The 22,817-nt window shown below is 40.6% G+C and overlaps 1 protein-coding gene across 6 annotated transcripts in view; it reads left to right on the top strand.

Annotated features, from left to right (window-relative positions):
• The first annotated feature begins 11,124 nt into the window (after window positions 1-11,124).
• The window catches only part of Rbm26 (RNA binding motif protein 26), a 75,196-nt gene continuing 63,503 nt past the window's right edge, over window positions 11,125-22,817 (top strand). For 3 of the 6 annotated variants that reach the window (XM_060391578.1, XM_060391575.1, XM_060391574.1), the window contains exon 1: window positions 11,125-11,654. In XM_060391578.1, coding sequence (XP_060247561.1) covers window positions 11,584-11,654 — 71 coding nt within the window. In that variant the 5' untranslated portion in view covers window positions 11,125-11,583. The remainder of the gene's footprint in view (window positions 11,655-22,817) is intronic. The other 3 variants (XM_060391579.1, XM_060391576.1, XM_060391577.1) reach the window with 3 other exon arrangements.

The following is a 22,817-nucleotide window of genomic DNA, read 5'->3' as shown; positions in this document are numbered from 1 at the left end:
TTCCCCAGGGCTTCTCCCTTCCCCCTAATAAACCTCCTTTATACCAGATCTGTCGCATGGTGTGTGATTCCTCTAGGAGGTAGACCTTGGCATGGGCCTGTCATGGTGCTGCTGCACTGCCACAGCATCATCTTTATAGATCATAACACAGAGCCTAATTGCAATTTATCTTGGGCCATCTTAGCCCCTTAGTAGGCATTCCTTGTCTACCTCCGTGTTTGCCCCAGTATCCTCATGGGTAGCAGATGAAGCCTTTTAGTTTGTATTAGCTTAGACTCCAGATACAACCAAACCAAAAGCTAAGAATGTCATTAGATAGACTCTGTTTTAGTTAGGGTTTCATTGCTGTGAAGAGACATCATGACCATGGCAACTCTTATAAAGGACAACATTCTATTTCAGAGGTTTGGTCCATTACCATCATGGTGGGAAGCATGGCAGCATCCAGGTGCTGGAGAAGGAGCTGAGAGTTCTACATCTCGATCTTGAAGCAGCAGGAGAGGATGTGTGGTACACTGAGTGAGCATAGGAGACCTCAATGCCCACCCCCACAATGACAACTTCTTCCCATAAGGCCATACCTCCTAATAGTGCCGCTCCCTATGGGCCAAGCATGCAAACACATCAGTCTATGCGGGCTATTCTTACTTAAACCACCATAGTATCTGTGGCCTTATAGCAGAATTTTCTGCTTTGCTGTAACTCATCTACCAAGATATTGGGTTTCCGTGGTCATTCTGATACAGCCAAGTTCACTGACAATAAAGACTAATGATTACAGAAAACACGCAATTGAAGGAAATACTCCCAAATGTGACACCTACAGAAGGACCTTAGAGGTTTTCAAAACGATGCAAGCTATTGCCATTTCTCTTGGTTACCAATCATAACTACATGGTTAGGACCAACTGCCTAACACTGCATACTTTAGCTTCAGGAAATGGAAAAATCCATTTAAAGTTTCTGCTTGCTGGCTAGTTTTCATAGTGCTAGAAAGCACTATTCAGGCTCCTGGGGAAATGTCGGGAGCCGCATTCGCCATTACAAGATGGCGCTGGCTTCCTGTTTCCTGGTTCTTCTTGTCAGTGCTGTATCTTGCAGCAGCGCATGCGCCACAGGATGCTAATATGGATTTGAGTGCTCTCCCTATCAGAGAACACATGCTAATTGGGTATTGTGCGGAGCACCAATTACAGACGAGCACGTAGCCCTGCGGGCTATTTAAGCAGAGCACTCACAAGGCTTGAGGTCCTTCTCCATCTACCTACAAGAGCTGTACAATAAAGATTCTGCTGGACAAATCTTCGGTTGCCGCGTCTTCCTTATCGGCAAAGGATTGCGCGCGACAAGTGGTGCCGAAACCCGGGAACCGCCGACCCCGGGCAGAGGAACAACTCGAAGGACCCCCGACTGCTCGTCGGAGGAAGATTCAAGCCAGCAGAGTGAAAAGCTGCAGCACTTTTCAGCAAGGTATGATTTCTGTGGTCTGGTGTATTCCGTTTCTCGTTGTTAGTTTCGTTTTTGTTTTACTGTGTTGTTTGTGTCTTAATTGTGGGAAACGGGATAAAACTTGCATCTGTCCTTTTTGCAATTTTGAATAATTGGCCATAAGACTCAGGTAGATAGCTGAGCTGCCGCACCCTCTCCTGTAGAACTAAACCAATTTTGGAAGCAGCGCAGGCGCTGCTGAAGCAAAAGGATTTAAAAATCCCTGACAGGGTGCTGCGGAACTTTCTTAAGGAGGTTGATCAAGTGGCTCCCTGGTTTGTGGTCTCTGGGTCCCTTTCTAAAAGATCGTGGGATAAATTAGGAGGAGATTTGACACGAGAGAAAGAACAGGGGACCCTGAAACCAGGGGTGTGGCCACTATACAAACTGTTAAAATCTTGCATTAAGGATGAAAGATGTAAGGAAAAAATCAGGGAAGGCCAACGGGCATTATCAGACCACCAAGATAGTCTATCAGAAGCTGAAAAGGGAAAAAAGGCTAAGCAGAAAAGAAAGCCAATAAAAAAAAAAGTAAAAGGTAAAAATAAGCTAGCTAAACTTGAAAAAAGGACAAAGCAACTTACAAAAAAAAAAAGAGCTCAAACAGCGAGCAAAAAACTTAAAGCTGCTGCCTGCCTCTGAGAAAGGGGTAAGTAAAGGTGAGGAGGACCCTAAATTGTATCCTCTCCTCACTGAGTTTAAAAATTATACAATATCGTCCTCTTCCGAGGAGGAGACGTCCTCCGAAGGAGAGGATCAACAAGAGTCATCTGACTCTAAAGAGGAAACAGGGCTTGATCCTGCTGAACAAGCAAAATTAGATGAGGAAGCGGCCAAATATGAATCAGAAAGATATGGCCCAAACCCTCCTCCGCCTTATGCGCCAGGGTATGGTGCGACAGCGCCTCTGCTTGAGGAGAAGAGCCAGAGTAAAGATAAAGGAAAGGTTAAGACTTCTAACTCGCTGAAAGGACCGGATCCTATTTTAATAAGATCCAGGGGAGCTGTCTGTGTTTTTCCACAGGAAGAAAACAATCCATTCTGGGTACCGGAGTGCCTCACGCGAAAGCTCGTGACAGCTGAAGATGATCTTTCAACAGACACACCTGCTACTGCTTAAAGAATCAAGGACAGCGAGGAGGACCACTAATTCTACTGCTCCTCTGTTTTTGGTTGCTTCGCAAGTTCAAAAGACAACAACATGCAAAGAATGTGGCCATAGTTCAGGCTATGCTGGCTGTCGAACAGGGAACATCCCCTCAAGTCTGGTTAAACATGCTTAGCCGTTGAGACACTGTCAGAACTCATGGCACTCTTGACGGGCACAGGTTCCCATTGCACCGGGATGCTGTTCTGATCAGACCTTTGCATCTCCCAGGGCTCAGGTTCCCATTGCACGGGGTTCAAGGTGCAAAGGGTCTCTTATACTATGTAACCTCCTTGATCGCTTATGCTGTTGAGTCAGTGAGCTGATCGGAAATCTCATAGTATTACATTTTGGCTTGGCTTGTAATTTTAAAGAAAGGGGGAGATGTCGGGAGCCGCATTCGCCATTACAAGATGGCGCTGGCTTCCTGTTTCCTGGTTCTTCTTGTCAGTGCTGTATCTTGCAGCAGCGCATGCGCCACAGGATGCTAATATGGATTTGAGTGCTCTCCCTATCAGAGAACACATGCTAATTGGGTATTGTGCGGAGCACCAATTACAGACGAGCACGTAGCCCTGCGGGCTATTTAAGCAGAGCACTCACAAGGCTTGAGGTCCTTCTCCATCTACCTACAAGAGCTGTACAATAAAGATTCTGCTGGACAAATCTTCGGTTGCCGCGTCTTCCTTATCGGCAAAGGATTGCGCGCGACAGGGAAAAAAAGGTATCAGTGATCTTTCCCAGCATTGACCCCTGTAAATTATTAATACCAACTTGTCTGGCAAGATCCACCCACTTGCAGAATAGTGTCATGGCTGTTAAAGTGGTAGCAAACTGCTTTCTAATTGGATTTGGGGTCTGCCCCACAGGAGGGAATGAATGGTAATGTGCCCACTGCTGGGAAATTTATAGGTGCTAAAGTGGAATCTAATTTTGATAAAGAGTCATATTTTCAAATTACCTTACAAATATTTATATTTAAGTCCTTAGATCTGGACTGCTATCACCCTTGATCGGAAATGCTTCTCTTTTGCAGGGGGCAGTAGTCACCTGGCCAAAGTGTTGAGAATAGTGACCCTGAGTGCTCACCCATCAATGGAATACCTACATTAACTCCTGTCACATCCCTCACCTTGGCCAATCTCAAAGCTCAAGGAACTTCACAGAAGAGGAGGCCGAACAAGTGTAAGAAGAGCTGGGGATGGACAGGGGTGCTGGGAAATGTGGCCTGGTTATGGCATGACAACTAAACTGATGAACTCAAAGCAGCTCTGGTTACCTGTATAAGATCTGCACAGAATCAAGCCACCTAAAATTCTAGCATGGATTGGGGAGGAACTTGGGAAACCCCATCTTCCACTGAGGAGCTGTTGACACTTGATAGCTGCTGGAGAAGGTGGAGAAGGAAGAATCACTATTTTGGGAGAGTGTGGCCACTGGTAGGTTTTCTGTGCTCCAGTGGATAGACCCACATTGTGAACATATGGTCATCACTAATTGGACTTGGGTTATTGAAAAAAAGAAGATACAGGATAAACATACCTAAAATCTGTACACCTAAAGAAGATAAGCAAGGAGGAGGAGCCTGAGTAAGATGATCAATCCTCACTCAGAAAGACAAACAGGAGACATCGGAAGAGTGAGAAAACAACAACAGGACAGGAGTCTACCACAGAGGGACTCCTGTAAAGTTTCAAAGCAGATGCTGAGACTCATAGCCAAACTTTGGTTAGAGTGCAGGGAATCTTATGAAAGAAGGGGAGATAGGAAGACTTGGGGACAGGAGCTCCACAAGGGGAGCAACAGAACCAAAAAATCTGGGCATAGAGGTCTTTTATGAGACTGATACTCTAAACAAGGACCATGCATGGAGATAGCCCTGCACAGATGTAGCCCATGGCAGCTCAGTGTCCAAGTGGGTTCCCTAGTAATGGGAACAGGACCTGTCTCTGATGTGAACTCAGTGGCTGGCTTTTTGATCACCTTTTTCTGAGAGGGAAACAGCCTTATAAGGCCACAGAGGAAGACACTGTAGCCAGTCCTGATGAGACCTAATTGGCTAGGGTCAGATAGGGCAGGATTGGGAGAGAATGATGGGAGGTGGCTACAGAGGTGATACAAAGTGAATAAACTGTAATTTATAAAAAAAAAAATTAAAAAAAAAAGAAGCCATGAGGTTTTTAGGGTGTGTATTGGATGGCATCTAGTAGAAGCTAGGGGGATGGTTAATCAGGGTGGATGTTGTAGAATTAATTATTCTATTAATATTAATTAAAGCTGCTTATTAATACCAGTGGCTGCTACTCCTTAATCTGCTATTTTATAAACAAAAGCATAGAAACTTGTTAGAATTATTATAAGCCTTCAAGCTCTGGAGCTGGGCAGGTGATAATCCTCTAAGCTATCTTATCTATTTTTCATTCAAAATCCCCATACATAGTCATACATGTTCCACCCGAGCTGTTCCTGCTCCACCAGGCCAGTCCTCAGCGCAAGCTGCTTTTCCAGGACCTCCTGGTCACTCTAACCCATTGCGACCTGCTTCTTCTCCTCCTCCTCTCCTCCTTGTGGTCTCTCTTCCCCAAAAGCCCACAAAACTTGCCTTTACCTATCTCTCTTCTGCCCAGCCCAGGTGTAGGCCACTGTATTTAGACGATCAGGAATAATCTGGAAGATGATGTTTTGGATACATGCGAATTTGCTCGTAAGACTCTTGGGGGGCAATCAATTAACATTTGAATACATAGTGGTGCCAGATCAATCCCAACAGGTGAGCATTGTGGAGGTTTGAATGAGAATGGGTCCCATAGGCTCATATGTTTGAATGCTTGGTCCCTGTTAGTGGAACTGTTTGGGAAGGATTAGCATTGTGGCTTTGTTGGAGGTTGTGTGTCCCTTGGGGGTAGGCTTTGGTGCTTCAAAAAAAGTCCAAACCAGGCCCAGTCTGTCTCTCTCTGCCTGCAAAGTGTTGATCAGATGGGGGCTCTCAGTGCCACCCTGGCTTGCCTGTCCGTAAGAAATAGTCACATTTTATTCTTCGAAAGGTTACTGAGGAAAAATTTTTATTACCTGAGTGACCTTTTGCCTGTCTAAAAAGATACCTTTTATTCTCCATTGTTTTCTTTTTTGTCCTTATGTAGCTTCTGTTGATGTCACCACCAGTAGTGACAGGGCTCTTTCTTTCTGTAATTCAGGGTGCTATATAGCTTTCATCATCTGGTTCCACTGTAAGTTCCCTCTGTGCAATGCCTGTACATGTACACGTGAATGTTGTTTTCCTGTTCATTCATGCCATGTTAACCAAAGGACTTTGGAGATCACAGTATATTTTAAAGTTAATACTCAGCACAGTTCATACTACTTAACCATATTACAAGTGCTCAGTGGCCGTACATTGTTGGTGGCTATCAAAGTACACAGTGCAGCTTTCAAATCTCATGGCCAATGTCTCATGAGGGTATTTAATTATGTCAGTATTTGTTATCTCGCTGTTATTGTTTTCTTCTGTTCAGGTTCTGGTCTTCAAAATAATGGCCTTGAATTTCAAAAGCCTTAATTTAGGTTCTACATCATTACCTTCATAGCAGACAGTTCTGTCTTAAGGCTAATGGAAACCAAGAATAGCATGCAGAGGTGGACTGACTTCAAAAGAATATTTAATTATTTCCTCCATTCATATTAGAAAGGAAGGAATGGAAGGGGAGGACAGGGGCAAAGACGCACTTTTAATTTCTGATTTCTTGACTGCTTTTGGTTTAGTGCATAGAGGCACTGCACCACAACTACTTGCTGAAAAAGAGGAAAGGATATGACAGGGTTCCTAGACAACTCTCTAGGGATCGCGTGTGTGGGCCAGCCTGTAAATGGCTACTGTCATGGGATCCCAACGTAGAAGTTTGTATCCGGCTTTCTTTTGGGAACAAAGCCTTCTTTCTTTTTTGAGGGATCCTTTCTTTCTTTCTTTTTCCTTCTTTTTTTCTTTCCTTCCAAAAATAAGTTCATTACGTAGCTTAGAACTACTTTTGTAATCAAGGCCTCCCAATTGCTGGGGTTACAGGCATGAACCACCAACCATGTGGGGCTGATATATTTATGTTTAATACATACAGTAGGGTGCTGGAGACATGGCTCAGTTGCTCCCTGCTTTCCAGAGGACCAAGTTAGGTTCCTAGTACCCATGCCAGGCAGTTTGCCGTTTGCCTTCTGAATCCGGCTTACATCAGCAGCAAGTGGTAACATACTTTCTTTTGCATTATTATGTTTGCCACAGGAAACATTCTTTTTCTTTGCTAGCAGCAGTCAGCCTGGTTAAAAATATATTTCCATGTGTGTATACATATACATGTGTTTAATAACAATTAGTAAAAAAAAAGGTCATTAATTTGAAAGGGAGCATGGACAAGTATCTGAGAGGGTGTGGAGGGAGGAAAAAAAAGGGAAATATTTCAATATCAAAAATAAAATTAAAAAGTGAGAAAAAAGGAAAAACTTTATTAATATGCCCTTGATACTGTTTATAGATAAACAAAACCTTTGAAATTATTATACTAAAGACCAGTTTGCCTATTTTCTGGTTTTATTCAGAAATTCTCAAATGTAATGACTGAGAAGTAGGCACAGGTATTCTCGTGACTGTAATTTGCCTTGCAATAAAAACAAAACAAAAAAAAAACCCTTCAATTCCTTCTCACCATATCCTAATCAAAAGAAAACTTAAGTTACCCTTTTTAACCTCAAACTTGACCACAGCCATTCTCGTCCTCCACCCAAAGTCATACTTCCCCACTTCTTACACTTTTGTAAAGATCTTTTATTTGTACCAGGAACATCCTGCAAAGCTATCATGTAAGCCTGGAAGGTTCTAGTCTGTATTTTGTTTCACATGGCTAATTTCTGTTACAATTCACTATTCGTAATCATTAAAAATTTTATATTCTTAATGAAGCCAGGATTGAGCCTTCCTGCCTACACTGCCGGAATGATCTACATCCTCTATTGTGTTTCATAAAGCCGGATCACTAAATGTGTGGAAGTTCAAAGGTTCTTTTGAAAAAGAAGCACAGAGAAAAGGCATTAACACACTAGCAAATAAAATAACACAGCACTGCTGTAGTCATAGACAAATAGGCCAGCTGAAGAGGAAGTTATAGTCTGAGTCATGTATAAATGAGAATAGAATGTATGATAAATAACATCTCACACTGTGGAAATGACAGGCTGCTGAGGGCACTGTAGAGAAAAACTAGTTTGGTGTGTAGAGATAAAGAGGCGGATAGCTCTAGAAGCACTAATGAGACTGTTAAGACTTTGTTCATCAACTCTGTGAGAGAACTGAACGAATATAAGAAGTTAAGCACAGTAGAGACGACAGACCTGGGGCAAGGCAATGGAAAAACAAGGCAACCCAAGACAAAAGAGCATATAAAGATACAAGTCTATAGAAAATGTGTCAGTTTCACTCCTGGCTGAAACAGTTTCTCTTCAGCTTCTTTCTCACTTAAAGTACAGCAAACAGCCTTTAACATTTTTAATTTGTTCTGATATTATGCTAAGTCAAGAAGCATAAAAGGGAATTAATTTGATACAGCATATTGTAGATAAGAAAGATTAGAAAACTAAATGAAAAATTTAACTTCTATTTTACATTCAGAAACTAAAAGACTATTAAAACCATCATCGAGGCTGCCAGTGAGGAAATACAATGTGAGCAATGCGGAAAGGCCAATATATGTTGGAACACATAAAAATAACAAAATGCTGAATACTAAAGTGTTCATGGTAGTAGTTAATATTCTCTGAGTACTATTAATTACTGCATTAGTCAAATTTCTATGTTTGAGACATGTCTAAAGAAAATGAAGTAATGGAGTAATACAGATTGAGTAACAATGGCTATTGAAGAAAAGCCTGGGAATAGTGAAAAAGTAATTTTTATTTGCCTGATTTACTTGTTATCTCTGAGGCTTACTGCCTTAGTCTGCTAACCTAGCCCAAGTCCTTGAAGCTTCTAGCCTCTGTACAGTCTGGGCCTAGAATGTTTTCAGAGACTAAAACTTATTGCTGAATAATCTCATCTTGTCTTGTTCTTTCTGAACTCTTGTTGGCTGGTTCAACTTAGCTGTTCTGGCTCAAACTCCTCTCCAAGATGACTTCAAATTGCCTTTCTCTCAGCTTCTGAATGAATTGCTCTGCTTGGCCTCAAACTAGCAATTTGTTCTAATCTTCTGGCCCCTCTGTCATCGCCTGGGTCTAGCTTGTTCTCTATTCAACTTCCCTCTGTAAAACTCCTGGTAAAAACTGCCTCTGAATTCCATGAACTGAAGTGCCACAAACTCAACTCCACTGCACTGCCTCTTAACTCACTGACTCAACCGAACTGCCTGGACAGAATTCAAAGATCTGCATGCCTCTGCCTTCAAAGCTCTAGGATTAAACGAATGTACCACTACACCTAGACCTAAATTGTCTTTTTTTTTTTTCCCTAAAAGTTGCTCTATACCAGGCTGACCTTGAACTCAGAGATCTGCTTCCTCTGTCTCCTGGGATTAAAGACGTTCTGTATTCCAGCCAGAGAAGCTGCATTTCTGGATTAAAATTTCTCTACAAAGCAGCAGTGACTAACTGCATACACGTAACAAGCACTGTGCTATGGAAGGAGGAAGGAACTGGTGTTATTCTCAGTGGTGAAGGAACATTTCCTGGAAATATAGGTCTTCATTTTGCCATTCAGAAATACAGCTAATTCTTACTACTCTATATTCATGAGTTTTCTTACTCTTTAGAATTTATTTGTAACCCTCAAACCAATAGCAGTTTTACAGTAGACATTTATGGCCATATGGTGAGTAGCTTAAAATTCAAGTCTAATGATGTATATGCTTTCATCTGAGGTTGGACAAGGGGATATATTGCATTCTCTTTTTAGTTCTCACAATGAAAACAAGTCTTATTTTGTGGTCTACTTTGTGCCATGTTTTATTTTCTTCATTTATGAGCTTTTTTCTTCTGATTTTACTGTAAAATGCTCCCGATCTCCACGAGGAACAATGAGCAACAATGCACAATGATCCCTACATATAAGAAAGCTGTGAAGTATTTTACAGAGAAAAATAAATGAATTGTATGGGCTTTGTTCAAACGTGTTACAGTTCCAGGGAACATGAGTTTAATATTGATTAATCAACAATAGTATTAGGTATGGTGCCTTTAAACAGAAACACACAATTCTCAGTAATATATCATTTACAAATAAATTTTATATGTGATCGAAAATTTACAATTTTAATAATTGTATGTATACAACTCCATGGCATCAGATGTATTCAAACTGTTCAGCCACCAACACCACTCATCCCAGAACTCTTTTATCATTCCAAATTAAAACTCTGTATCACTGAGACATAATTCCTATGTTTCCTTTCTCTTTTGTTCCCATTCCACTTTCATTCCTGGCAACCACAATTCTATATTCTATATCTCCTGGCTGCTCTAGCAACCTCTATAAATGGAATCCTAAATATTTGTCTTTTCCTATCTGGCTTATTTTAGTTAGCTAAATCACTTTCAACAATACCCTGATTATTAATTAGCTTGATTCTAATTAACGAATGACTCAATATATTGTATTTCAAAACAAACATCTTGCTTTGTTTTTCATCGTCTTTCCAGTTAATTTGTAGACAGTGCACTCCAGCAAATTTTAAATTCTGTCTCATCAAGAATTTATGGTTCGTGTCTTTAGATTTGTGAATTATTTTCATTCCACTTGTAGTCCATGGACTTTAGCCTTTACTACTCTCCTAATATTATATAGTAGTCAAACTTGTTGGACCGCTCATGATATATAGGATGTTGGTTTGAGGTTTGAGTGTTTTGCATTGGTACATTGTAATTTCATGGAGAAAGTGTATCTTTTCTAAACGAACAGAACTTAAAACGTAACAAAATTGTCTTTAGCTAGGTCGGAAATCAACAAAGTTAACTCCTCTTGTTTGGGGTCATCCACAGGTTATCAGACCTGAGCCAAAAAAAAGTCATGAACTTTTGGATAAGGACACTATTCCTCTGGGGGGTCTCAGTGGGTTAGGGAAGACCAGGCTGTCTTTAATTCATCGTGCGCACGGGACAGCACCTACGGAATACTGTACCGTGGAGGGTGGTGGAATAAACCAAGGCAGGTTGCACAGTGCGGGACACCTGCAAACTGCTGGCCGCCTTCTCAGGGAGCTCTTCCATCTTGAAGGTTCATTCGTGCTGAGGAGCACAGTCCTCCTGGAGGACAAGGTCTGGGAGTCAGCGGCCTTTGCATCCTTGTGATATGAGACAGCGCTTGCGGTTATGCTTGCGGGCGGACGGGTAAAAAGGGGACTAGGGCCTAAACCCACGCAAGCGAGAAATACCCTACTGAACTTGCTCGGCGCACTCTCCGCCGAACTTGCGTTTCTTCCCAGCATGCTCTGGGACTCACCGCGAGACTTCAAGTATTTCTCGCGAGATTTCTCGGCAGCCATCTTCTTGGGGGTGCTGGAAGCCGGGAAGACCCCCGAACCGTTCCCATTGAGCCGCCCTTCGTTTTTCGCTTTCTTCACTTCTCCTCTGCCGCGTTGCCAACAAGCACCCAATCCCAAAGCTGAGAAAGCAGCCCGGGTGTGAGCGCGTTCGGCCCTCCTGCGGGAGGATTCACTGGGGAGCAGGGCAGGGGGGAGGGCCCGGGCAAACGGTTGCTGCCTCAGCCTGGGCCGGGGTCCGCGGAGGGGAAGCTCCTGGCACCAGGTGGGCGCGTGACCGGCGGCGGCCCCGGCGAGGTGCTCGCCGACCGCGGCTCGCGCGAACCTGCCACCGGCGCCTCCCACCGCGGCCCACGCGGACGGCGCGCGGAGGAGGCGGCGGCGGCGGCGGCTGCGACCTGGGCCAGCTCGGGAGTGTGATCGGCTTCGGGGCCGCGGTGGATGGTTTCTAAGATGATCATTGAAAACTTCGAGGCACTCAAGTCCTGGCTCAGCAAGACCCTCGAGCCCATGTGAGTACCCTGGGGAGCTGGGCTTGCAGGGCTGGCGGTGGCGGGTAAGCGGGCGCGCAGATCCGTGCAGTTTTTACGCAAAGTGTCTGTGGTGGAGGCCAGAGCGAAGGACAAGGGTCCCAGGGCTCTGTTTTCTCTCTTCGTCCGCCTTCGCGTCCAGGTTCAAGATAGCCAAAGCTAGAACTGTGCCTTATTTTGATCGTTGAACTGATCCTTGAACCGGTGTCCGCTGCTTTTGTTTTCCCGTTACATATAGACTGCTACCAAACTTCCCCATACACCTGTGTTCTCTGAGGCCCTCCACATCAGATTCTTTGCTTTTCATGAATGCCAGCATATCTTCCTGGCCGTAGATTGTTTCACAGCGTTTCTTTAAACGAAGTGAACGGCTTTTATTAGGGATTAGGGCAGGTCGAATTTAAACTTAAGGTTTCATTTGTAGTCCCTTAAAGAAAGGCCACGTCTTCCATGTGGTGCCTGGCTTATATGTACCTCTCTTAACTGATTGAAGATGTAACAGGTGCTAAGCCCAGTAAAACCTCCCTTTTTCATTTACATCCTCCTCACGTGGAGAAGAAAAAAAAAAAAAACCCAAACAAGTCATTATCCATATGGAATATTTAGCAGTTTATGGAGGAATTCAGTAGTTCGCGCGACTTTTGAAATGTCCTAGATTGAAAACTTTTATGAATGTTTTATGGATTTATTTAACGCAAAATACATCACAGATAAATTTATTTTCCGCATCGTTGATTTTCAATAACAACGCAAAACGCAGCGATAGGTAACTCACTTATTTAATGCATGTATTAAGTTTTTACCGTGTACTGTGGGAAGCTTTGGGACTGGACTTTAACATTCTCAGGTTAACAAGATGTAGTAAAATACATTTCACATATGACCAGTTATGACTATTATGATAGTAGAGGATCATGTAAAGGTGGTTAGGATGCTTCAGCACTTGTTGGTCAATGAAGCTATCAGAGCAAGTACTGTTTAACAAAACTTAAAGAAGAGAAGGATCCTTCTGTGGCTGAGGAAAGACTCGTTTTCAGAAAAAAATAGATGAAAAGGCCTGCTGAAAGACATGCTCTCTCAGGTTTGTGGTTTGCTCAAAAAAGAGAAAGACCAGAGAAGAGAGAGGAAAGTCAAGAAGTTAGTAGTAAACAGGGGCCAAAGCATGTGGGAGCTTTTAGGTCGGTCAGAAATTAAGATTTTATTTAACACATAGTGAAAAGATAGGTAATTTAAAGCAGGCCAAGACTGATTTGAGTATAGATACACCTGTTTTGTGAAGACTTACGGGGATAAGAGTGAAATGAAGGGAGGCTATTTTGAAGTTATTGTAGGCAGCAACTATATGATAGTGTATTGCATGATTGTGGGGATGGAACCAAAGTACTTCACAAGTAGGTTTGATAGAACTTCCTGATAGAGTGGATGTTGAAAATAAGAAAAGAAAAAAATCAAGTATGATACCCCAAAGTTAGTTTTAACAGCTGGGTGTATGATGTAGAAGGCTGAGGGCAATCCAGGTTGGGGAAGGGAATGGTGGTTGGCATGCTGTTACGATTAAGTGTGAAATACTAGTTATAATCTTAAGTAAAGTTGGGTATTGGAGTCTGGAACCTGAGCCAGGACTAGAGACATACAAAGTCATGCTAATAGGATTTGAAGCCATGGAATTGTGGGAGATTTCCTGGGATCAATGTATAGATACAGAATTGACAGTGTTAAGGTATGGCAAAAGCAGGGGGTTATTAACTTGATGGGATTCTACAGACTGATGGAGTAAGTTCAAAGTTCTTAAATTTGGCAGAGTGGCAAGCAGTTGGTGGTCCTAGCAAAGGAGTTGACTGGAATGGAGTAGAGAGAAGTTCTACTTCAGAGATCTGGAGGGTTTAGCCTAGTGGTAGCATCCCTAGATGAAATCCTCCCTACCCTCCACTTCTACATAAACAAAGATTTTTTATTTCAGCCGATTAGGAAGTCAGTGGTAACATATATAACAGGTGAGAGGGAGGATCCCAGAGCCCAATGACTAGCTTTGAATTGTGCCACCTAGCACTCACCTAAAATTGTATAATATTGGATAACTCACATAACTCAGTGCTTGTGTTTCCATCTGTAAAGTGTGGCAAATAATGAATATATATGTAATCTTTAGAATACTACCCTGTGTGCAGTTAGCAAGTTTCAAATCTACTTTATTGCCATTTCATGTTTTTTCACTAACCTAAAATGTATGTACTTAGTGTATATGCTTTTTACGTTTTTTAATTCAAAAAAGTATGTTTATTGTAGCAACTACTCAGATGACTGTTACTTTCCATGATTACAATAAACAGTTACTACAAATAAAGTCTACACAGTGGCCCTTTCTAATATACATTGTTGTAAAATTTAGCTCCTTTTCTTGTTCTTTTAATTTGCACCTGTTCTTTATTATTCTTCTAGGTGATGACTTAAAAAGCTTCGTTATTTACCACCTCTGGTTTCTAATGCTGTTTTTTTAATATATAAAGATTTTTTGTGTGTAGTTTTGACATGTAATTGATAAAATACATATTGTTTGAGGAAGGTCTATATGAAGGAACATTATAATTTTTAGCAACTCATGATAGTGAAGTAGCACATGATTTTATTTTTATTTTTTTTGACTACCCTGAGGTTTGAATGTATTAGCAAACTCGAGTACTTCACTTAGGCTATGCTAATTAGTGTGGGAAATAATATTCGTCATGGCGAGAAATAACTTTTTATTTGTTAGGAAGACAGATGCTGAGTAAGTAATTATAATACTGTGTGTGGTAAAGAAGTCTAAAATGCTTTGGAAATACATTATGTTGAGGTCAAGAAAGGGCTTTTTTTGAAATGGTGTCATTCGATCTCAGCTTGGAAAGATGAACAGCTTTCAAGGTTTTGGAGAACAGATTTTATGAAAATCCTAAAAATGAGATGGGGGAAATTGGAGAAACTGAAAGGAATTGAAAGGACAAAGGAAGAATAGCAGTAGTTAGGGATGGGAGAGGAGCCAGATCATATAGGACTTTGTTGAGTCAGGTTAATAATTTTGTGTGTTGTTGAAGCTTTTTGTAGAAGACAGTGAAAATCGTAGGGTAGATGAGTTTGGAGCATGATGGAGAGTGTATTGTATTTTCAGCCTGAATGACAAATATGTGCATCTGTTCATTCAATTAAAAATTTTTGTGCACTCTTCACAAATCATTGAAAATTAAGTTATTAAAATTTCCTCCAATACTTAGAATTGATGTCTTTTGATTTCAAGCATTTGCTTAGTGTTTTACTGGAAAAAAAAAGTCTTTTTTGGTAATGTGAAATTCTAACCAAAAAAAGAGGATTTTTGTCATGGTGAGTCAACCTTAATTTTTTTTAAGTTAGCATATAAAGTAATCTTTTTTATTATAGCATTTCCATATATGTATGCCATTATACTTTGTTTTTATTCATCCCTCTCACCGACTGTGGCCATGACCCCACCCTCCCTATATTGCTTTCTCCTTTCCTCTGAATAGCTTTCCATTCTGTGTTTATGTCATGTGTTCCATTACTCTCTGTTTTTACCATCTTTCCTACTGAAATTCTCTCACATGGTAAGTTGTCTGTTTCATACATACATACACACTTAGGTTCTGCCAATGAGAGAAAATAAACAGTGTTTTTTTCATTCTGAGTCTGGCTTATTTAGCTAGATCACCAGTTCTACCTACTTTCTACCTATTTTCCTGCACACGTCATGATTTTACACTTGATGGCTGAAAAAATTCCTCTCTGTAAATACACCACATTTTCTATCAATCCAATCTGTTGGATACCTGGCTAGTTCTATTTTCTAACTATTTCTAATAGTGAAACAATAAGCTAGATGTACAAATGTTTCTGTATTATGTTGAGTTAAAGTCCTGGTATATGTCTTAAGTGTGCTGTAGCTGGGTCGTAACCATTGAGCTTTGGAGGAACTTCACACTGACTTACGTAGGGGATGCACCAGTTTACATTCCCACTACCACTGTATAAGACTTGGTTACCTTGTATTCTCACCAGCACTTGTTGTCATTTGCTTTCTTATCTGCCTGGGGCAAGCCAGAACCTGGAAGCCAGTAGTTCATATCAAGCATTTTTCTTACAGTGTTGTACCTTTGTCTCTCATTGGACCTAAAGATTCTTGATTTGGCTGGGGTAGCTGGCCAATTAGCTCTAGTCTGCCTAACTAACTCTACCCTGTAAGCTCTAACTTACAGCTCTTACAACTTCCTTCCTTCCTTCCTTCCTTCCTCCTTTCCTCCCCCTCTCTTCCTCCCTACCTCCCTCATTGGTGTTTTGCCTGTCTGTATGCTTGTGTAACTGTCATATCTTGACATTAACAGACAGTTGTGAAGGGCTATGTGGGTGCTGGGAATTGAACCTGGGTCCTCTGAAAGAGCAGTAAGCACTCCTAACTGCTGAGCCTTCTCTCCAGTCCCATGTCGTCATACTTTTTAAAAATATAATTATTTTATATATATTATAATTTATTCACTTTGTATCCCAGTTGTAGCCCCACTCTCATCCCCTTCCAATTCTAGCCTCCCTCCCTCCCTCATCTCCTCCCATACCCCTTCCCCAGTTCACTGATAGGGGAGGACCTCCTCCCCTTCCATCTTACCCTATCAGGTCTCATCAGGACTGTCTTTCATAGTCTTCCTCTATAGCCTGCCTGGTAAGGCTGCTCCCCACTCAGGGAGAGGTGATCAAAGAGCCAGCCCATGAGTTCATGTAAGAGACAGCCCCTGTTCCCCTTACTAGGGTACCCACTTGGAAACTGAGCTGCCACTGGCTACATCTCTGCAGGGGTTCAGGGGTTCTAGGTTATCTCCATGAATGGTCCTTGGTTGGAGTATCAGTCTCAGAAAAGACCCCTGTGCCCAGATATTTTGATTCTGCTGCTTTCTTTGTGGAGCTCCTGTCCCCTCCAGGTCTTCCTATCACCCCCTTCTTTCCTAAGATTCCCTACACTCTGCCCAAAGTTTGGCTATGAGTCTCAGCATCTGCTTTAGTACCCTGCTGGGTAGTCTTTCAGAGGTCCTCTGTGGTAGGCTCCTGTCTTGTTCCTTGTTTTTACTCCTTTACTACCTTTTACACAGAGGTCCTCTGTGGTAGGCTCCTGTCTTGTTCCTGATGTCTATCCCGTTTGCCTTTCTGAATGAAGATTGAGCATCTTACCCAGTGTCCTCCTTCTTGCTTAGCTTCTTCAAGTGTACAGATTTTAGTATGATTATCTTATATGTTTAAAATATAGAAGATGCGGAAATAAACCCACACACTTACAGACACCTGATTTTTGACAGAGATGCCAAAACCATACAATGGACATCTTCAAGAAATGGTGCTGGTCTAACTGGATATCTACATGTAGAAAAATGCAAAAAGATCCATTCTTATCCCCCTGTACAAAACTAAAGTCCAAGTGGATCAAAGACCTCAGCATAAAACCAGACACACTAAACCTGTTAGAAGAAAAACTGAGGAAGAGTCTAGAACTCATTGGCACAGGAGACAACTTCCTGAATAGAACACCAACAGCACAGGCTCTAAGATCAACAGTCAATAAATTGGGACCTCATGAAACTGAAAAGTTTCTGTAAAGCAAAGGACACTGTCATCAGAACAAAATGACAGCCTACGGATTGGGAAAGGATCTTCACCAATCCTATATCTGACAGAGGGCTGATATCCAGAATAGATAAAAAACTCAAGAAGTCTTCATACTTATAAGGCAGGCATTTTACTGATCACTCCAACTTCCTGAAAGCATTTAATTTGCATTTCTCTGATGGCTAAGGTTATTTATTGGGTATTTGTATTTCTTCTTTTGAGAACCATTTGTTCATTTATTGATTAAATACCTTGTGGGGGTTTGATTTTGCAGTCCTCTATAGAGTTTAGTTATTAACCCGCCTGAATCACAGTTGGCAGTCCTCTCCCTCCCCCATTTTATAGGTTGTTTCTTCACTCTGATAATTGTTTCTTTTTCTGTGGCTCGTAATTTCAGGGAAACTCATTTGTCAGTTCTTGGGATTATTTCTGGTGCTATTAAGAGTCCTGATTTTTCAGAAAGTTTTAGCCTATAAACTAAGTGTTTTACCTGCTTTTCCAACATTTCGCTTGTTGCCTTTTCTTTTTCTTTTCTTTTTTTTTTTAAATAGAAAAGGGTTTCTTCACTACTTCATTTTTTTGAGGGCTTATTACCACATGTGCTAATATAATAAAAACAGATTTTTTAATATGAAGGAATTCATTCAGTTAAAATGAAGGATACAATCAAATAATCAAATCCTTTAATGTTTCCAGAAAACAATTGAGAGACAGACTAATGCTCAGACTTTGGAGTTTAGTTGTAAAGCTGGGAATGCCTTGGTATTTGCTTCTGCAGTTATGCATTGCTGTGAAGGTAGTTTGTGTAAAGGAAAAAAAAGCAAACTTCTTGTTTTCATCAGTCAGGATTCAAATCCTACTTCTGCCATTCACATAGCTTAGTGATCTGGGCAAGCAAAACTCCCATTCTTTATTGGCACAATTAAGGAGAATTACTTGTTTCCTTTATAGTTAGAAGAGAATGAGACATGTAAGAGTCTGTCGTCCTCCCCCCTCCCTTAAATACTGCTTGATTAAACACAAAAAGCTTACTTGACTACTAGTGCTATCAGTAACACATGCATTGCTGGTGTTTTCTATTCCTTTTAATTTGATGAGGGTCATCTGTTTTGCTAGGGATGATGACAGTGAGACACTGAAGTGTGAAGTTAAGGTACTACCTCAGAGTTAATTAAATTCAAGCCTTATTTATTATACTCCAGTGGTGCTCAACTTGTGGGTGATTTTACATGGCTTGCCTAGGATCATTGGAAAGCACAGATACTTGTATTACAACTCAGAACAGTAGCAAAATTAGAGTTATGAAGTAGCAACGAAAGTAATTTTATGGTTGGGAGTTAACATGACATGAGAAACTGTATTTAGGGGTTTTTTGCAAGGTTAGGAACCACACACTGCTATCAATGTTCTTAATATGCTACTGGGCGGTAGTTGGATATTTTTTTTTTCCTTTATGGTATACTTTTTAAACTTCATTCACAGTAACCCTTTTGAAAAGGAGCAAGGTTCTAAAAGCATTACACACAGTTTGAGGAGTACCCCGTTAGAGTTTTTTTGTCATACTTTTTTCTTTGCTTACATTTGATACTAACAAGTACTTTAACTTTATTAAAATTTATTTTTTAGTTTCAATTTTGGAAAAATTGTTCTTTTATGTTTACACAGTGATCTTTTTACCCCTGAACCTTGATTTGATTTTCTTCTTGAACTTTCCTTGTTGCTGTGCAGCCCCTTTGGCATAGTCAGTCAGTTTGCCACCTTGAATAAAGACGAAGCAGAAATAGCAAAAAGTGAAAACTATACCCATACTTTTTTTTTTAACAGTTGCATTCTTGCTGGTTTCCACTTATATCCTATTACATTTTATGCGCATCTTAATTTCTGCAAAGCAGAGCTTTCTTCGTGAGTATCATATCGCTCATATTGGCCCCCTTTCTCCAATTTTAAGAAGTAAAAATTCAGCGGCAGCTTATTCTATGCTGATCATTGTGCCTTTATTGAGTGTGAACTAAGTTCTGCTAAAGATGACAAAATGGACTCCTAGGACCACTTAGTAGCACACCTTCCTGACTATGAATATACTTTCATTATTTTATCTCCTTAACTTTTGATAAATGGCTCTCAAGATCATAGTCTGTTGCTGCAATCTTATATGAATATAGCCTGCAAATGGTGGTGAAAGACTCTTAATGAAGATGTCTTATTCTAAAGCCTTGTGTGTATGGTGGTACTTCCTGACTTCATATTTGTTATATGTATGTGTTGTGTGTCAATACTAAAAATAGAGATCCATTGTGGTCATTTATCCCAAAAACTTATCAGTGGTCTATCTACTTAGGGGTAGTGACTCTTTCTAACGTAACTCTTTAGTTACTCTTACATAACTTATGCCATGCATCACATGCAAAATACACGTGTAGTAGTTAGCCATTACTTGTTTTAGCAGCATTGTTGGAATCTCTGGCAGTTGAAAGCAGACTTTGCCTCTTACAGTTTAACTGTTTTCCTGTTGTAGATAGCAGCTAGTTCAATGTGTGTGTCACAGACTTCAGTATTAAATGTATTAGTTGACATTTCTACTGTGTTGGCTGAAAATCTTGAGTGGCAAACTCATTTGGAAAGCCATACTATGTTACCTTGGTTTTCAGAGTAGCTGACATAAACAGCATCAGAAATAGATTCATTGGGTTTCTCTTTTTATTTCAGTTTTATTTATTTATGTAGGATTTTTTTTTTCAAGGCAGGGTTTTCCTATGTAGCCCTGGAACTCACTCTGTAGACCAGGCTGGCCTTGAAGTCAGAGATTCATTCACCTGTCTGCCACCCAACTGCTGGCATTAAAGGCATGCCAACACTGTCTGGCTTATTTCAGTGTTTTAAACATCTGTTTGTGTGTGTGCTCAGGCACTGGCACGTGTTGGTGATTGGAGGATAACTTGTAGGAGTGGATTCTTCCTTTTTTGGTTTTTTGAGACCGGGCTTCTCTGTAGCCTTTGCTGCTCCGCTGGACCAGGTTGGCCTCAAACTCACTGATTCCCCGTTCCTCTGTCTCCCAAGCGCTGGGACTAAAAAGATGTGCACCACCACCTCCTGGCAGGAGTGGATTCTTTCATGTGTGGGTCCTGGGCTTTGTACTCAGGTGATCAAGCTGGGTGGGAAGCACCTTGGTAAGCATCTTACCAAAACACTTTATTTTATAGCACCTACAGAATTAGGTTTTATTTTATGTTTGTTTGTTTTTGTTTTGAGACAAAGTTTCATTTTCTATCCTGGCAGGCTTTTCACTTTGTAGCCTAGCTGGCTGGCCTCAGTCAAAGTGCTGAGATTTACATGTTTTTGTCACTGTGACAGGGTAAGATTAGAAATTTAAAGCTTAAATTTAGTTAAAATAGTTTAGTAGTTTATTTTTGATGGAGAGCACTGAAGAATTCATGCTCACTGAAGAAAATATTGCATGTTTTTATGTGCTCTGTTCATGGAGCTGGACAAAAGTAATAATTCTAATTTGATTAATTTTAGTTGGTGAAAGAGTTAATACTGTCTCATTAATTTTTGCGCCAATACTTATGTTAACTTGATAAATGACTCTCAAGACCATATTTTATTGTTGCAATCCTATCTTAAATTTCTGTATGAATCCTGAATTAGTAAACTTAGCTTTTTTTTTTTTTAAAGATGTGTTTTAGCACTTTGGTTGGCTTGTGGTACTTCTCAAATAAAATTATTTTATCCATAAGCCACAAGATAGGAATAGTATTGGGAGCGAAATGGATATATTACCCTGTTTGGTGTATCCATGTTGAAAATGGCTAAGTCAGGTTAGAACAAATTTCCAGAGTTTTTTTCTTCCTTCTTTTGTACAAGAGAGAATGAATGAGATGAAGTGGGTGATGATAAGCCTTTCTTAACAGATTTATTACCCTCTACTTTCTTTCTGTGAGGGGAAAAAAAATCATTTCAGTGCATGCCTCAGTTAGGACTGCTATTATTGCTGGGATGAGACACCATGACCAAATACAAGTTAGGGAGGAAAGGATTTATTTATTTGGCTTATATGTCCTGAGTTCATTAGTGAAGCCAAGGCAGGAACTCAAACCAGGTGGGAACCTGGAGCCAGGAGCTGATGCAGAGGCCATGGAGGAGTGATGCTTACTGGCTTGCTCCACCTACTTTTTTATAGAGCCCAGGACCAGCAGCCAGGGAGGTCCCAGCCTATAATACATTAGGCCCCCTCGTTAATCACTAGTTAAGAAAATGGCCTACAGGCTTGCCTGCCTGCACACAGATTTAGCCTGTGTCACTTTAACATAAAACTATTGATGACATGTACAAGTGATCATTTCTGGACCAAGAGAAAGCATATTTTTAATTTGATTTCTGTTTGTAAGCAGTGGAGTAAATTTCAGATTTCGCAATATTTTACAGTTTTTTTTTTTTTCTGGTTAGATTTAAAATGTTTTCAAAGGTTGGTTTGTTTTTTTTTCCCATGTATTATGGCTAGCATTTAAAAATTTCAGTTTGCAACTGTTATTAGTATTTAGAAATATAGTTGATATTTATATATTGACCTGTTTTCTGAAATATTTGGCTTTGTTCAAATTGGTTAAGATTGTCTTGGGGGGGTCTTTAGGTCACGGTAGTATTGACTTAAGGAGGGAGTGGGAGAAAAGTCAATTCCTTTTGTTTCTTGTTCACTTCTCAGCCATAAAGTAAGTGGGCATTTTTGTTTTACCATGTGGCGTCCACTTGATGGGCCAACCTGCCATAGGAGAAAAAGCCTCTTAAGCAGTTGTGTGGCCCCACCTTAATCTCAAAGGGTCACCTAATCTCAAAGGTCCACCTAGCTCCACCTCATAATACTTCATAGTGAGGATTAAATTTCCACTTTCAGTAGAGATACCTAAGCCATAGCAGCTAAATAATATTTAAGAAAAATTAGATACTTTTCTTCAATTTTTTTATATTAATCACCGTATAGTAGTAATAGATCATCCCTGAATGCTTGAACAGAAAACAGAGTATTCACCTATATAGTTTTTCCATTCTTTAAAATGACCAAATCCAGTTTGCTGTGTGGACTACCCCATGGTTATATCACCATTTTGTTCTTACCATTAGGTTGTTTTCTATATTTTGATTTATAAGTAATTCTGCAATGAACTTGTTCTCTTTGTAGTTTCCATGTGGGTACATATTATATTCTTATTAGGAATTGGTTGACTAATTTTTTGTTTTTTTTGAGACAGGGTTTCTCTGTGTAACCATGGCTGTCCTGTACTCACTCTGTAGACGAGGCTGGCCAAGAGCTAGACATCCCCCTGCCTCCACTTCCTGAGTGCTGGGATTAAAGGCATTTGCCATCACCACCTGGCACAGCAGGTGCTTTCTTGGTTCTTTAAGTGCAGCAGGTCAGGTAAAGTTTTATGATGTTAATCATTTTATCATGGCCAGTATGTTCTTCTATTTTCTCATTATAAGAAGTAACATGTGATAGTGTATCAGTATAAA

This window comes from Meriones unguiculatus, chromosome 9, assembly GCF_030254825.1.
Source record: "Meriones unguiculatus strain TT.TT164.6M chromosome 9, Bangor_MerUng_6.1, whole genome shotgun sequence".
NCBI lineage: Eukaryota > Metazoa > Chordata > Mammalia > Rodentia > Muridae > Meriones > Meriones unguiculatus.
This window is presented reverse-complemented; position numbering and strand designations above follow the sequence as displayed.